This window comes from Scatophagus argus, chromosome 16 (genome assembly GCF_020382885.2).
Source record: "Scatophagus argus isolate fScaArg1 chromosome 16, fScaArg1.pri, whole genome shotgun sequence".
Taxonomy (NCBI): domain Eukaryota; kingdom Metazoa; phylum Chordata; class Actinopteri; family Scatophagidae; genus Scatophagus; species Scatophagus argus.
The window spans coordinates 12,953,346-12,969,596 of NC_058508.1; the positions used below are offsets into that span (position 1 = coordinate 12,953,346).

At 42.3% G+C, this 16,251-nt stretch overlaps 1 protein-coding gene across 4 annotated transcripts in view; it reads right to left on the reverse strand.

Annotated features, from left to right (window-relative positions):
* Positions 1 to 16,251, reverse strand: part of crebbpb (CREB binding protein b) — a 31,280-nt gene that overhangs the window by 8,954 nt on the left and 6,075 nt on the right. For 2 of the 4 annotated variants that reach the window (XM_046416140.1, XM_046416138.1), the window contains exons 2-18: positions 13,418 to 14,016; positions 9,480 to 9,647; positions 8,651 to 8,906; positions 7,391 to 7,504; positions 5,775 to 6,020; positions 5,550 to 5,649; positions 4,957 to 5,094; positions 4,720 to 4,837; positions 4,307 to 4,481; positions 4,088 to 4,150; positions 3,760 to 3,881; positions 3,056 to 3,244; positions 2,519 to 2,893; positions 1,445 to 1,624; positions 1,048 to 1,228; positions 616 to 734; positions 256 to 495 (exon numbers count right to left, since the gene is read on the reverse strand). In XM_046416140.1, the coding sequence (XP_046272096.1) occupies positions 256 to 495; positions 616 to 734; positions 1,048 to 1,228; positions 1,445 to 1,624; positions 2,519 to 2,893; positions 3,056 to 3,244; positions 3,760 to 3,881; positions 4,088 to 4,150; positions 4,307 to 4,481; positions 4,720 to 4,837; positions 4,957 to 5,094; positions 5,550 to 5,649; positions 5,775 to 6,020; positions 7,391 to 7,504; positions 8,651 to 8,906; positions 9,480 to 9,647; positions 13,418 to 14,016 (3,383 nt within the window). Of the gene's footprint in view, positions 1 to 255; positions 496 to 615; positions 735 to 1,047; positions 1,229 to 1,444; positions 1,625 to 2,518; positions 2,897 to 3,055; positions 3,245 to 3,759; positions 3,882 to 4,087; positions 4,151 to 4,306; positions 4,482 to 4,719; positions 4,838 to 4,956; positions 5,095 to 5,549; positions 5,650 to 5,774; positions 6,021 to 7,390; positions 7,505 to 8,650; positions 8,907 to 9,479; positions 9,648 to 13,417; positions 14,017 to 16,251 lie in introns of all 4 variants that reach the window. The other 2 variants (XM_046416139.1, XM_046416137.1) reach the window with 1 other exon arrangement.

The following is a 16,251-nucleotide window of genomic DNA, read 5'->3' on the forward strand; positions in this document are numbered from 1 at the left end:
AATCTTCACATTTCACTTCAGCAGCTTTGCACTGAGCAGCTGGAAGCCACCGATTGTAATTATAGTAACAGCATGAGAAACCGTGCTCCAATGTGGTCAGCGCTCAATTCAGACACTTTTTGCAGCCTGTTTGGCTAAGGATTTTGTCGGAGGGGGGGGCAACGGGACGAGCTAATATCCAACATCAACCAATGACAATCAGCAGCAGATCACTCAAGAGTTTTTGTGCTTCGTTCCCATCCCATATAATCTCACCTTCCTGCCGCAGCAGTAGCCCAGGCGCTGCATGACAGGATCAATCTCAGCTTCAAACACTTCTGCGAGTTTGGTGCAGTACTTGTAGACGCGAGATGTTTTCCGATTGTATAACCAGGCATTGTTGAACATGAGCCACACATCGTCCACGTACTCCCATGGCTCCTGGTACTGACCCGTGTACAGCTTGTGCTGGATGGTGGACAAGTCAATGGGATTCTTCACAATTTCAAAGTAGTCCTGTGCAGCAGGAAGGAGAAATTGAGAGAAATTATTATTTTTATTATTATTAAGTATTTTCTGTGGGTCTTGTAGTATTTGAATTAAGGGGTGTGTGCGTGCAAAATTGTGAACACTCACAGGGATACCCAGTAGCATGGGGTCTACAGGTTGTCTGAAGGGCAGTGATTCTGGGTCTTGCCTGTAGAGGGCCTCAAGCGTTGGTTTTAGAGCTTGTTTCAACTCCTCTGGCTTGAAAACTGAACAGATCATGATTCCGTTAGAAGAGACCAAAAACAAACAGCATATTGATGTCTGCAAGTGCACGACTTTATACTTTACTTTTAAGTAAAACATACAAATGCACTATAATAAGCCTATTTAACTGTACAGAGACATAGACTTAACTCTTCTTGAATGGATTTTAGTGCAATGTGAGACGAAATTACTGTGATGATATGATTATATAATATGATCAAATCAATAATGGGATTTTTGGAACTCCACAATAGCTTTCATAACAAAATACTATACCATAATATATTGTTACACACTTCATATAAATGTTCCTACTTTTTTTACGGTTCTGAGCATTGGAGGATGCTGATGTGCTGTTGGTCCCATTTTCCTCCTCCTCTTTGGGTTCTGTCTTCATCTCCGGCTTCTTCTCCTCAGTCTCCATCGGTTCTTGCTTTGGCTCTGCTGCATCTGGTTCCTCCTTTTTCACCAGTGGAGGTTTGGTTTCATCATCCGGCTACACAAAGACAAACCAGGGTCAATCAACTATCTTCCAGTGCCGACTTAGAAAACCATCAAAAAGCCAAAGTCAGATTTACTTTTCTAGAAATAAATGTTAGTAGAACTGACTGGCTGTGGTGAATGGAGTTTCCAACAGTAACCAAGGGATGAAACATCAAATGCCTTTCTTAATTACAGATTACAGTATTATCTTCTAAAATCAAGAACATACCTCCATTTTTATGTCCATCTGCTTCTTCCCAGAGTTGCTGTCATCATCATCATCATCATCTTTTACTTCAGGCTTGGCTTCAGTGCCATTCATATCTGGCAGGGCCTGCTGGGAACTCAGCTCAGCCACAGAGGCTGGTGTGGGCACTCTGTTATCTATACTCGCTGCTGCCTGGGACAACTTTGAAGACACGAGGGAGATCAGAATGTATCAATACAGTTAAACAGACTTATAAGCAAACCAAGCACTGTTTATCGCACTGCATTGTTGATGCTCTATGGAGGTGTAGTGCCATTTGTTTATGTACCAGAGTGCACCTTGAGGCTCATTTTTGCAATGAGCCAATGTTTTTACTTTAGAAAGTTTATATTTGTTAACAATAACTGACCACACATCATACAAATGCTCAACTGACTTTAAGAATGTTTTCCTCAAATTAAGAACATCACGTGGCAGTCAGTCATCTTGCTAAACGATGTGCGCGAATGAACACAAGTCGTCTGTATTTACAATGATCCCACTTACTTAATCGTGCCGAGCAAATGACGCTACATTTGAAACATCCATTCTGAGCTGAAGTTGCAGTGCAGGCAAAGGTCAAGCTCATCTTAAGGGCTAGGCTATGAAAACATAGCCAAGCTAGCTTTCACTTCCTGCAGAGATTCTAAATGTGGCACAAGCTGACCAAGTTTATCAGGCTGGCTTTGTAAGATGAAATTTTTTCTTACGTGGTCACTCAATGCATCAATTAAATAGCATGTCTTCATTGCGAGTATAACAACTTTGAAAATTTAATTTCTTTATGTTAACTTAAGTGATGGATGGATCCTAAAGTGCTTAAAACAATGTATTTGAAGGTTGACTGGATTATGAGAAATTTCCTCACTTGGAGGAATAAAAAGCAGCAGAGAATGTTTTCAGTGTGCTTCAGCAGCTTCATGTCAAATTTCCTCTGAACAAATTTATTCCCTTTTCCTTAAAGATTGTTTGGTCAAAAACTTGAACAGCGGCTGGCAAAGGCGTAAGCAATGTTAGAGCGCTGCTGCGACTTTTCTGTAAGAACTAGTATCTCACCGGTGTGCTGGGGTGCTGTGCCTGCACTGAGGTGGGCTGCTGCATCTGGTTGGCGGGTTCTGTCTGCGGCTGCACAGGCGTGAGAGGCAGGGATGGGTCAGGGGGTGTGCCCATGGCTGAGGGCGGGCCAGGGAGGCTACTGGGAAGGTGGGTTGGGGTGGAGGAGGGCCCACCTGTCGATGCTGGGGTGGGGGGCTGCGGTGGCACCTGAGCCTGTGCAGAAGCATGGTGCTGCTGCAGTTGCTGCTGAGGCTGCAGGCTGGTAGAGGTATTGGGTGGGGGGGTGGCCCGCAGGGTGGGTTGAGCTGCAGGGCCACAAGGCAGCTGGGAGCCAAGGGATCCAAGCGCATTCAGAGGGAGGTTAGAGTTCTGTGACTGCTGGAACAAAGAGCAGATGCACAGTCAGCATATCAATACGCTCTATTCATATAGCAGCCCACACGATGACACCCATAAGGTCAAGTTCAGATAGAAAAACCAAAACACCAGAAGCCTACAAAATCAGTATTTCTCTGAGCACAGCACAAGTCTTCTCACCTGTGTGACAGAAGCCTGTGTTATGGGTTGGCCCAAGCCTACGTTCACATTCATTGCTCCACCTGCGGCTGCATTGAACTGGCCTTGTGGCAGAAACTGGCCCTGGTTGGCTGGCTGAGCTACCATATTATTAGTATGACTACCCATCATTCCTTGAGTCTGAGGCATCCGTGATGGGGACAGGCCCATCTGTAAAAAGAGAAGAGAGATGAAACAGAAAAATCATTATTACTACAGGTCTCAACATCTGCCAAGTAAAATTAATTAATTGAATGGAGGCTATTGCTACAACAGCTTTTAAATGGGTCCGTCACGTTTTGATTCAGCACTGATCTAAAGGCAGGGAGGGAAGACTAAGGAACACTATAAATCACTCAGCCAGACAACTGGCTCACGAAAAGAGCAGGGCCTGTGTCAACACAGGCAGCACATTCCATAGTGATGCATGCTTTAATGTCAAAATGTCAAAAGACTAAAAAAAATGAACAGTGAGTCAAAAACAGTGGGTCATTTCTGAGTCAAAAGGAGTGAAAAACTGTAGGAAAATGTCTGAGAGTGAGGGAGACACATGGAGAAGGAAGCGAACAAACTAGCTCCCCCAGAAGAGTTAAGTTTTAAAAAGGGAGAAACTGACAGGCTCAGAGAAATGACTGTTCAAGAGACAGAAAAAAACAAATTGGGGAGACAGAGAATAAAAATCTAACCGTTGGGACAGAGCTCATGCTCATCTGCTGAGGGTGGTTCATGGGGGAGGGAGCACGTGCTCCCATGGGTGCCTGAGACATCTGCGCATTCTGCATCGCCATTGGGTTAAACTGATTGATTCCTGTGGGAGCAGATACACACACAACTGTTTACCTGTTTATTAGACTTGGGGGTTGTAATTTAATATTCCATGTCACACTGGGCTTGGCAGAGGCATTGACCCAGCTCAGTTTAAACATACAGCACAAATGTCAATACATTAGCAAACTTCAGAAGTAAGGTTTGTCAAAAGAGGATATATATGCACAGAATAGAACAAACACATACCTTGGGGCACCTGCATACGGTTCATTATCTGATTTGGCATGTTGGGCATAGGCACCGGTCCATCTAAGAGAAGAGAGGATATAGAAGTGTTCATTTACATGCTGCAAGCAATTACAAAAATGTTTTGTTCTCGTACCAAAACTGCAGAATAGTTATATGAAGTAAATCTTTAAGCTATTTCCACTTGACTGTTTTGTCAGAGTGTAGACAGTTACTAACTTGGAGGTCGGACAGCCTGTCCTGGGCCCATAGCATTGGCCTGAGCCATACCAGTTTGCTGAGGCCCAGTCGTGCCCACCATGCCAGGCTGTTTCTGGAGCCGTGAGCGCCTCTTCTCTTCCAGTTCCTTCTGGATTTTGTAGATTTTCTCAGCCAGGAAATGATAATACTCATCCTAGGATGAGGAGAAACAAAAGAAAGACAAGACATTTTAAAAAAGAATAACGAACGTGTTTCTTGGTCTCTTGCGTTGGTTAAAAGATTCAAGATTCAAGAGTCTTTATTGTCATGATGCAAGCATAACGAAATTTTGTGCAGATTCTCAGCTTCAAAACACACTTAAAATTCTCTGACCGAGAAGACAGGTAGTAATGATGGTAAGAAAAACAGAAGACGTGTATTTTATTAGTTACCCTGCTGTTGGCTGACTCGTACATATCACCCTCAACCTTGCGTGCATATGCCACGAGGTTCTCCATTCGCCGGTCCTTCAGTGCTGCAGGGTCTGGGGTGGGGAATATGGCTTGTACACTGAAGAGAAGCAGCAGAAAAATACAAAATCAGCGATCAAGCAAGCACATCAAGCTCTGCTTGCTTATATATCACAGGATTAAGTAATCATAATGCATCTGTTTCACTGTTGCACTTACAGTTTGTGCACCAGGTGGTTGCGCAGGTCCTGAGTGACGTGTTCATGCCAGGCCTTCCTGACCCCTGTGGCAGAGAGTGGGGAGGCAGTGGGCAGGTTTCCCATGCCTCCAGCTACTGACCCATCTGGCATCAGCTGACTGTAAGACAGAGGCAAAGAAACTATTACTTTAAGTTCAGTTTCACAAAAAAATAACAAAATATAAACATAATTTGTAATTTACATTGTTATAAAATATTTCTGTCCTCCAAGAAAAAAAATTCACATTGTATTTAAAAAGAAGCCAATGGAAAGAGAAAATACTCAGTTCGTGAATGATTATCTGTCAACAGAAGATGCTCTGGATGGTGACTTGGTTGACAAGACCAAATGAGAAACCATAGGACTAACTATCCTAAATAAAGGAAATCTGATTCTGAACTCTCAGGCAATGAATTAAAAGGCAGCTACATCACATTAGATCGTCATTTATAAGAAGAAACTGACTGTAGCATACATGTCTTAGGGATGGCATTAAAAATGTTAAAAATATTGGGTGCACCTTGACACCAAGGGCCTTGTTTTGAGCGATGAACTAAGGAAGAAAATGCTCACTTGTTGAGTGTAGATGGTAGAGACGAGTCTGAGTGCATGCCAGTCTGGTCTGAAGAGGGGACACCAATGCCTCCCGCCATCTGGTTCATCTGATTAGTGCCTGATAAACATTCATTGTTATTTTCAAAAGTTTACAAGAAAATGGCTTAGCAGCAGATACATACTATTGTTATCACTAGTACATGATCCTCTAAAAATGGTTATGAAGTCTTATTTAAACCATACCTAGTGGGTTCATATTTCGTAGCTGCTGGTGCTGAGGGCCCTGGGGGTTCTGTTGAGTGGGGCCCTGCCCCTGAACCTGAGCAGGGGACTGGTTCCCATACGGAAGGCCAAGGGCAGCATAGGCCCTCTGCATTGAGCTGGGGTCTATGTGCGTGGCAGCACTGTTGATGGCTGTGGCACTGGGCTGACCAGGACCCACGGTACTGATGGCGTTCTGCAGGCCAGCACCAGGTGAACCTAGCATGGCTGGGGGTAGAATACGAATATGAATAAAAAACATGAAAAATAAATGAAAGAAAGTAATAAATACTTGGGATGAAACAATTCCAGGAGTAAGTCCATGGCTAAAACTCAATGACGTAAAAAATTCTTTGCACTGAAGCTTTTGAAATTTGCAAAATGCCTCTCATGGTCTCTCTCTCACACACACACACCTCACAGTGATGCTTAAAACTCCAGAAAGGAAAACATCAGCTTGAGCCTAAAATGCTACAATACAGCAGGTAAAGCTTGCAGTTATTTGTTCTGTTGAAGAGCAACTATTCAACAAAGCAAATAAATGTACATAAGCCAAAATTCTCATGACCATAAAGTATATAAATGAATGTAAGACTTGAGTGTACTAGACAGTCTCAGTATTAACAGACATTATTGCATGCAATTTAAGCAATAAATGTGTTTTTTTCCTAAAGGAAACTATTAGCTGTTCATTTCAAGAGACCTGCCTTATTTGCTTTATTGGTTTTCTTTCTTTAATGAGCAAAATAAATTCTTAACCGATTATTCCAGGAAATAGTCAGAAGAATACTCGATTAATAATTAATCAATAACTGCAGCCATAATTAATAACAGGTAATAACTAAAAGTAACAACTGCTTATGGTTTTCTGTATGTTTTCTATTTTTTAAACATGAAAACATATATAAAATCAGTATAAAAATAAAAAACTGTTTAAACATGATGCATTAAAACAAACAAAAATGAATTAAATATTATAAATTTTTCTGTGTAAGGAAGAAAAAATTTTAACTTGTGCGAACACAACATGTGTTTGAGCAGTTCACCATCTAAAATCCCTGCACTGCTCCCTGCTGAGTTGATTGCAGACAGGGAGCATGCTGCCTCTGTGGGGGATTTAAATCTGTCAGAGGCCATTTTAACCAATCAGAGTCCATGCTGTCCCAAGCCCACGCCCCACTCAGAGCAGAGCCACAGAGCGCCTCCCCTGGGTGTCACATTACACGCCCAGCCTTTCTAGAGGAATCCTCTCACTGTTTGAGCTCTCACAGAAACACGAGCCAGCACAGAACTGTGGCAGGGAAACACAACCTGCAGGTGGCACCACTTCATACCACACACACACACGCACGCACACACATGAATACACATACACTGAATTGAGCCTTGCTGCTGAGTGACAACTGTCTTGCTTCACAGCTTATGAGGCATAACAGATTTGGTCTCACAGTTAGTTTTTTTCCCCCCCAAAATGACCACAGTAGAAAAATGGAAGCATCCATTCAGAATTCTTTGCTCTCTATTAACTTAACCCACGTGCATTTTTATATGAATACGTAAAAGCATACGAGACGAAGGAAGCTGCTGTCGTTACTCACGTTGCTGGTTCCTCTTGTCACTAGCATTCTTCAAAGGCAGGCAAACTGGACAGTCGTGCCGCGTACAGTTCTTCCAGTGGGAGATGATCTGTCTAGATGATGCACAGTGAGCCACTGGGGACAAATAAAAGAGAAAGGGATACATAGATTAATTAAGAGTTATGGTGACAAGTAATTCAGTAATATCTGACACATCCCACAAGTAAAATCACTGAATGAATTAAAAAAGACACTGTGAAATGGCTATACAAAGTGATTTAACCCAGCATATTGTCAATTTCAAATACAGGACTGAAAAAAAGTCTTGGCTGCAACAGTAATATACAAATAGCTATGTAAAAGCAACAAGTTGTACAACCACAAATGCATCTTCGCACTTACTTGAAGGACATAAATAGTATAAATGTCAGAGTACAAAATTCATCTACCAGGGGTAACCTCACTACTCACAGCAGAGCTGCGAGCCTCCAGGGCCGACGAGGAAATGGAGTACAATCATTATGACATCAGGTTTGAACAAGATTAAATTCGTGTTTGCTGATGTTGTCGGTCACTGGGGCATTAGGGGCTTAGCAGGTCAAGGGGTCAGAGTGGCTCTATTTAAGCATTAAAACACAAGGGCTTACTGCTTTGCGTTACGTACAACAATGAAACATAAGTGAGCGTAACAAACAGTACATCAGCATCTTGCTGGTACTTTAATACCTGCGGTAAAATAAAGACAGGAAAGCAGTTTTTAAAAAAATCGTCATAATAACATCTCTCACACCATCTGCCTTGTAGGTTAACAGCAAAGAAATGTGGTTGTTCGGTGTTCATGAAACTTCCATCACTAGTAGTCAGCCACATGGAGATCAACAGGAAATTTTGCCAAGGACAATGCTGGCTGGTTATAAAAAGAGTTGAAGGTGATAGGAGCTTTGTCCTTTTTTGGGTAAACTTGAATCTACAACAAATGATCAACACCTTTAACTGCGTACTTCTTGTGGTCGGGAAAGCCAACAGAACTCCACACAGCAAAGGCTCTCACAGTGCAAATTCTAACTAGGGCCACTGTTTGTCCTATTCTTGCAGTGATTAACAGACAGAAGGTTAACTTGTAACATAACAGCTCAGATGAGTGGCAATTTCCAAATAGCATACTAATATATCTATTTTACACCTTGTGGTCACAAGTGTGCAGATGAACACCCTCAAAGAGGAATCAGACAGATGTTTAATATTTGGATTCAAGCAAGATTTTAATTTGAGAGTGCTCACCCTGGCAGGACTTTCCAGCCTGGCAGTGGGTCATGTGGTTGAGGACGTTCTTCATGGTGCGGCAGTGAGGCAGCGTGCAGGCCCTCACCTCCCCGTTGGCCTGCTCCCGCCGCTGGCACTTGTGTGCGTGGAGCAACAGGACCAGCTGCTGCTGAATGAGTTTGCGCTTCTCAGGGTCGGCCGTCGGGCCGGCTGACACACCACCACCCCCGGGGACCATGCCCACCGAGGCTACCTGCTGCTGCTGCATCTGGACCTGCACAAAAGTGGCCATTCAAAGACAGGTTAGGTGTAGCAATGTATCAGACTTTGATGATTTTATGTACAAATCAAAAACTGAAACCAATAAATGTAATGGAGGAGGTTAGAGATGAGAGAACATTTTGGGCAGTTTGGACAGAAACCGTACCTTAAGATTACACAAGGATAACAGCCAAATCAAAATCTAAACTACTCCTCTATGTACCAAGTATTTACACCAAGCAGTATTCTGTTTAAACTGTGTGTGGATATGTGTTTGCTTTAATTCTATCACTTGACACAGTACAAAAGGAAACAAAGAGTCCTTTGTGGTAGCATGTCAATGTTTCTTTAAGGAGAGTGTCTTTATGACAACTCTCCTTATGAAAGCACAAATACAGGAGTGAAGTTAATGCGTATACTTAAATGGCTGCAGACTTTGTGCTTATGACAGCAGGGATGAGGTATAAAGTAAGTTTAAAGGAGAAACATTGCCCAGATTTTGTTGAAAAAAGAACATGCACACTGGGAGTGTGTAAAAGAATTGGGGTGAGACTTTTTTCCCCCCAAAGATCCAAGTGACACTCACCATATTTGGCACACTCCCAGCTCCCTTCAGCTCTGCAGGGAATTGGGGCAGGTTGTTGGAAAGGGCTGCCTTGTTCTGGAGCTGCTGGCCATTGACCCCCGCTGCCCCCATCTGCTGCACCCCAGCCTGACCGTACTGCTGGCCAAATGGAGCTCCTGACATCCCCATCTGTAGTGGACAATCAAGACATATTGCGGTCAGAAAATTTCCATACTGCGCAGCATACCATCACAACAGATTTATCTTTTACCTTTGCTCTTAATGGTTTTGTATATGGAAGAGTGTAACGGTACACAGAAGTCACAGTTAAGTTCATAGTTGGGGTGTAGGAGTCACAGTCCAGTGCGACATCAAGGGAAAAAACACTCCAGAAGCAGAAGGAAAAGATTCTTTTCATTTACAGAAGAGAGACAACAATCCAAAACTCTCTTTGTTGCTGCTGTAGCTGACTAGGAACCCAAACTGTTCCTTAACAAAGGATTTAAAGGTGTCATAGATCAATCAGCTTTTTGTGCCAACCTCAGAACACATGCTAGCTCACTCACTGTGATGGTTCGGCATGAATACACAAACCATTACACCCCGTTAAAACTTAAGTGATGCAATCACTGTTGCAAAATCCGACAAACAAAACCAAACATGATGCACAACTCTTTGTTTTAGTCCCCAAACATTTTCAATTGTTTTCATCTGTGACTAATCATAAAATGAATTGCCAAATCCCTACAAAAATATCTAGAGATCTGTAATTTTTTCATAATTGGCTCTGGAAAAGAAATAGTGAGATATCTTGTTTGGCGTTAATAAGTCCTTTTTTCCTCATTTATTCTCAAATGGCCCTTGGCAGGCATCTGTATGCTGCCTTTGCCTGGCTTCCCCATGCTGGCCAAAGCAGCAATCTGCTTTGCTTTGCAGAGGTTTCCCCACTGCCGGTAGCACTCAGACAGACAGAGGAAGCCCAGCCCAGAGAAAGAGAGAAACGGGAGGAGACACACGGAGTGAAAGACCAGCTTGCTCAACAGCTGAGCAGAGCACTGCGCTGCTGCCTGCCCCTCCCCCTCCTCAGCACAGAAACACACAGATGCTTGCCTGATGCCTCCCTCCCGTTCACACACGAGCACGGCCTCCTCGCCCACAAGGGTTCTCTTACTTGATGATCTGCACTTATTACAAAGGAGCGTCGCCAGGCTAGAGGACTGTATTGTCGTAGAGGAAGCCTCCAATGCTTCCTTCTCTTCTCGTCCTGTCTTCTTCTGTTTCTCCATCTCTACACAGCCTCCCCACCCCGACAACACACAAACCAGCCTCTCTAAACAAGATTTACAGCTCCATTATCAAGGGAGAGATGAGAGACGGCATATATGCCAGAGAGAAAGAGAGAGAGGGAGAGAGAGAAAGAAGAAAAACGAACAGTTGACAAGAAGGAAATAGCTGTGAGAGAGGTGAAATAAAGAAATAAGTGATAAATGGTGGAGAAGGAAGCAAAGAGAAACAGGGAGCATCAAAAAAACATCTGAGATCAGAAGTGGAAGTACTCAGATATTGTAATTAAGTAACAGTAGCAATACCACAGTGTAGATTTGCTCTGTTACAAGTGAAAGTCACGCATTTAAATTTTTACTGAAACCACTAAATTATTGGAATCAAAATATACTTTTAGTTAAAGAGTAAAAATACTAGTCAAGCAGAATGGCATATTTCAGAATAATGCATGTTACTACAATATAATTATTGATGCATTAATGTGGTCGTAACATGTTAATGTTGAAGAAAGGTAAAGGTGGTAGATTACCGCCCTTATATAGTTTACCTTTTGGTGTCACTTTTGAATTTCTCCTTTACAACGACAGGAGGAGCTGACAGTAAATTATCAGACAACAACATTTTTAAGAACCAGGACACCACAATAAGGATTGTCTAATTACCCAAAGTAAGAAAAATGCCACCTCGGGCTAGTAAATCTAGGAACTCACTTGCCCATTTGGGACAGTTGTACAGCGAACATGATGAAACATAAAGCACGTACAAAAAGGAGCACAGGAGAGAAATTAACCTTCAAACCATACACTCACTTAGAAGCTACAAAAAGTACTAAGAGCTTGAATAAACGAGAGAAGAATCTTTCTCTCTGCTCAGCTGCATGAGTTGATTCTTTCAACTCGTTTGAGGTGGGTGGAGCAAGGGGTGTTGTTATGGGTGGCAAGATGTTACTGCATCCCATGTGGAGGCTGGCCAGGTCTTTTAAGACCCTACTCTGGTGATGGAACCGTCACAACTCAGCATGGTTGAACTTGTAACAGAAACATAAACCAGTGGACCACAGTTTGACTGTGCACAGTCAAAAATGTTAACATAAAAGCCCAGCATGCATAGTTCAGCCCCACCCACAGGCAGACACACAAACCTGCAGTCCTCAATTTTTAGAAGGGCTTGAGAAAATAGAACATATGCATTTCAACCAAAGTTTTAACGTTTTAATGTTTAATTTAAATTTGAATATTTCATATAGCATTTCATTTGTCCTAATTATACTGTATGATAGCTGGATAAAGAGGGCTCATCCCCTACATACATGCACCCTGTGCTACATAAGATTTTGTTTTATGGTGTTACATGGCACCTGTGGTATTAGTGGTTAAACAGATTTTAGTACCATGAAGTAAATTAAGTAACAATTTGCCCCACATTTAAATGTGTTCTTGCACAAATTGTTGGCTATATTTGAAAGACCAAAAGAGGTAGTGTTACATTCATAGCAAAACCTTTCACTGTATATTTTATATAATATATAATATTAATCACACTTTCCCACCCAACATATGGTGACAATCGAACTGTGAAGCCATCTTTCCTTGACAGGCTATTGTCAAAACTTACACAACTCTATCCCTTACATTCTTAGTACTTATCTTGGCCAATATAAGCAAAGACAAAAAAAGAAAGAAAGAAATTACCAATAATTAATAATGAGAGTCTATTGTCTGCAAGCCAGCAGCCAATCAAGTAAGGATTCAGGCAGCTACACAATCTACCTGCCATGCATGCAAATATCTCTTCTCCCTGTTCCAAATTAATCCAACAGCCCTTTTCTCTTTACTATCATTAATGTAGAGCATTAACACTGGAAAACCTAAACTGATGAAAAAGGGTGGAGAAAAATCAAACTGAAAAGGCAATTTGGCCACAGGAACAAAGGTAGGAAAAACTGGGAAAGAAAAAAGAAGTACCAGAATAAGCATCAGATTTTTTGGCCATGTCAAAACTTAAACTCTAGCCAAATGAATGTGCTGTATCATTTCAGCATTAATACAAACAGTATGTTCTTTCTTTCAAAGTAATAGTGAAGCCAGCTACATCTCTCCTGCTCTGAGGATAAAAGCGGACACATCGCTCTCCCGCATTCTGGCAGCATTTTTTGCTGATGGCAGCCAAGCAAGGTAAATACGACATGTGCCATATTCTGTCATTTATGCCATAGCTTCTTTCCACAAGCTAACATTTACACACTTCTCACTACCAGGTTCAAATCTGTGTCCTCATCTTCCCTTGTCTCCTCTGAAACACAGTCCCAGTACCTCAATGTGATGTAAAGACATTTGTTTCAGTTTCAGAGATCAATGCACTAGACAACTGGTCGCTTCCTCAAGCAGACCGATAATTTAGAAACATCAATACAACTGAACAGGGGGACAATTGGTGACGAGTGAGCAAGCATATCATATTCTTAAATGAAATGAAAAGAAACTGAAATACTGTCCTTAAGGTACATTTGCTTGACAACAACAAAAGGATCATATGCTGTTGTTTTTGTGTAACAAGTCATTTCAACTGTTAGCAAATAACCCTGAAATTCAAATCTGACTTAAACTATAGTAATTTAAGTTGTATGCGAACTGGTTATCTGTGGGAATGAATTGAGGCTGAATTTTGAACCTCACCTTATTCATGTTTCCAGCTTGCTGAGCATTCAACGCATTGTGTGCACCCAACTGTGGCCCTCCTTGTGTGAGTGTCTCTGCCAGGACACTGCCTCCAACACCAGGTCCTTGTGCCCCCTGCATGACTTGGCCTTGATACTGCAGGCCAGGTCTACCCCGCCCTGCCGGTCCCAGAGCCCCATTCATCACTTGTCCTGGCTGGCCCATGACAGGATGACCCTGGCCACTGTTCACCATAGCCTGGTTGAAGCCCATGCCTGCGTTTCCATTGCCTTGTCCAGAAGCTACACCTCCTTTCTGGGCATGAGGAGACTGGTGATTGGTAGAGCCCTGCCCCAGTGGACTTTTACCAAGAACAGCACCTAACTGGTTTCCCACCATGCCCCCCTGTTGGGGGCCACCTCCCAAGATGGAGGAGCTTCCCGGCCGCAGGAGCTCAGACAACTGCTTGTGTTTAGCAGCTGCATCAGGGACAACGGAGCCGAGACCAGGACCTCCTCCACTTGGACCACCGTTGGAGGACATTCCCATTCCCAAGTCTCCATTAGGAATGAGCTCATCTGGAAGGTCATTTTCCAGGTCAAACAGAGACACAAGATCTAAATAAAAGACAAGAGAGAGAGAAAGAGAAATAAGCATTAGGCATCATCACAGACTCACCTCCTTTAACAAACAACAACAGAACACGTACAAAGAAACTAAGGTATTCATTAGATGGTTTACACAATTATCACTATTATATGATTAATCAGTTACAAAGCAATACAGATGACCAACTACATAGACCTCAGCCAACACTGGTTTAAGTTGAAGGCCTACAGTTACATGGAATTGCCCTTTTGTGCACCAAAGGACATAAAGCAGAGAACATCCAGTGATATGTTAAGTTTCCTGTTCATTGAGTCGACAGGGAGAAAAAAAACAACATTCAGTGATAGGTTATTTTCTGTGTCAACACACACAGAAAGTATAGAAAACAGAACATTAATAAAGGTTATAGTCCAAACAACGTCTATGCCAAGGTCAGTCACGTGAAGGTGCGAGTGTGCCTGTGCCAGCCTATAAAGATTTCTACTAGCACAACAACCACGCTCACACACATGCCTAGCTCAGTGTCTGCGGCCCTCTGGGTTATTACGGTTGGAGAAAAATACAAAATGTTTATCAATGAAATATGACAGCAATTACTGGAAGCTTAAATATTTAAGCTACAGGCTTAAAACAAAATGTCTGAGCTTTCAGTGCACAAGATTAAAGGAAAAAGTCCAAGAATTACAGCAAGAGATATGGACAGTGCACAGTTGAGAGCAAGCACCTGTTCCTTGCCTGAGCCCTATTCAGCTACAGGTCTAAGACTGCACAAATTTCAGGGGGGAGAGAATACAGCAGAGTCAAAAAGCTGAGGGAGAAAAAGTGCCCTCAGCATTGTGAGTCTTTTTAAATGGCTGAGAGGATGATTTGAATTTGCTTATTATACAACAAGATTATGATGACCATATGCAGTTGCAAGAAATCACACACCAGGTAGTGGCAGCGGAAGCATCCACTAACCAGAAAATCCCATCACTCGAGTCACACTATTCTAACCTGAAGAGGACACTGCTGCAGCCAGCTGTAATTCACCCAAAGCTTTTCAGCAGCCACATGAAAATCTTCAATTAGACTCTTCAGTCAGGGAGATAATAACAGGCTGTGCAGCAGACTGATGCTACTTTACCAGTAAGAGAAATGGGATGGAGATGGAAAAAAAAAAAAAAAAAAGATGCTCCCCTTCTTTCTCTCCCAAAAGAGGAAAAAAAATTCGGTGCGCTGTGCAAGGGGATAGTAATTAGTGCACATCTTTTTCAGTACACGCTGAATATGTGAAGTTGCCTGTGAAGGTTTGGTTCCGCTGGCATATTGGGGAAAAAAGGTGTTGATACTGGTATTCATGTCACTACTACTTAAGAACAGCCTTTCACTATCTTTAACAAGAACAACATTTTTAAAAAAAGATAGAACCTGAAAAGAAACCACATGCTCTCACTGAGGCAGAGCCTTTCCACCTTACCTGTGTGTGAAAATCTGACATACTAAACATTACAAAAGTTGACTCTGGTGTCAACGTTTTTGTATATGACCAAACGTTACTAACATAAATATCTCTGGAAAGCTGCCGGTGAGAGACTTACTTTCTTTCAGCCTAGAAGCCAAGATTAGCTGTTTCAACAAGAGCTGCAGCGCAATCATATCTCTTACTAATCTGGCCTTAAATCACAGTGTTTTTGACACATAACCCATAATGAAAAATCAAACACTGAATGTCTTTTGTGAATATTCATACATTTTCAAGTTGAAAACTGTTGTCATTACTAGCACGGTCGTTAGTCATCCACTGGCAATCCCATGTTGCCTTGGCTGAGTCTGCTGACCAATCTGAGGCTGTGTTTCTGACTTATTCCCTCCAATCGCCAGCTGGCTACCACCTTCACCCAGCTGGACATGGTATGAGCTAGTGGAAAACACTGCTTGAAGTTACAGTCAACATTCATTGTCAGTCCATTGCTTTCTATCTTGCATTAGTCCAGAATCTCATAAACATATGAATGCATGTTTGTTATCTTTCCCAAGCTGCATTTATAAACAGTGTTCCCATAAATAGTTGTATTTCACTCTCGTCATGCACAAAGTCATAGTCCTGGAAGCGGCTACAAGACACTGACAGACCAATGGCCATGGTACACTTATATCATAGCGAGTAAGCAACTGAACAAAACAGAATGTTTATGACAAGAAAAATTTGCTCAGCACAATGAGCTGCATCCGAAATGAAACCTTAGGTTCCCAGCTTTCAG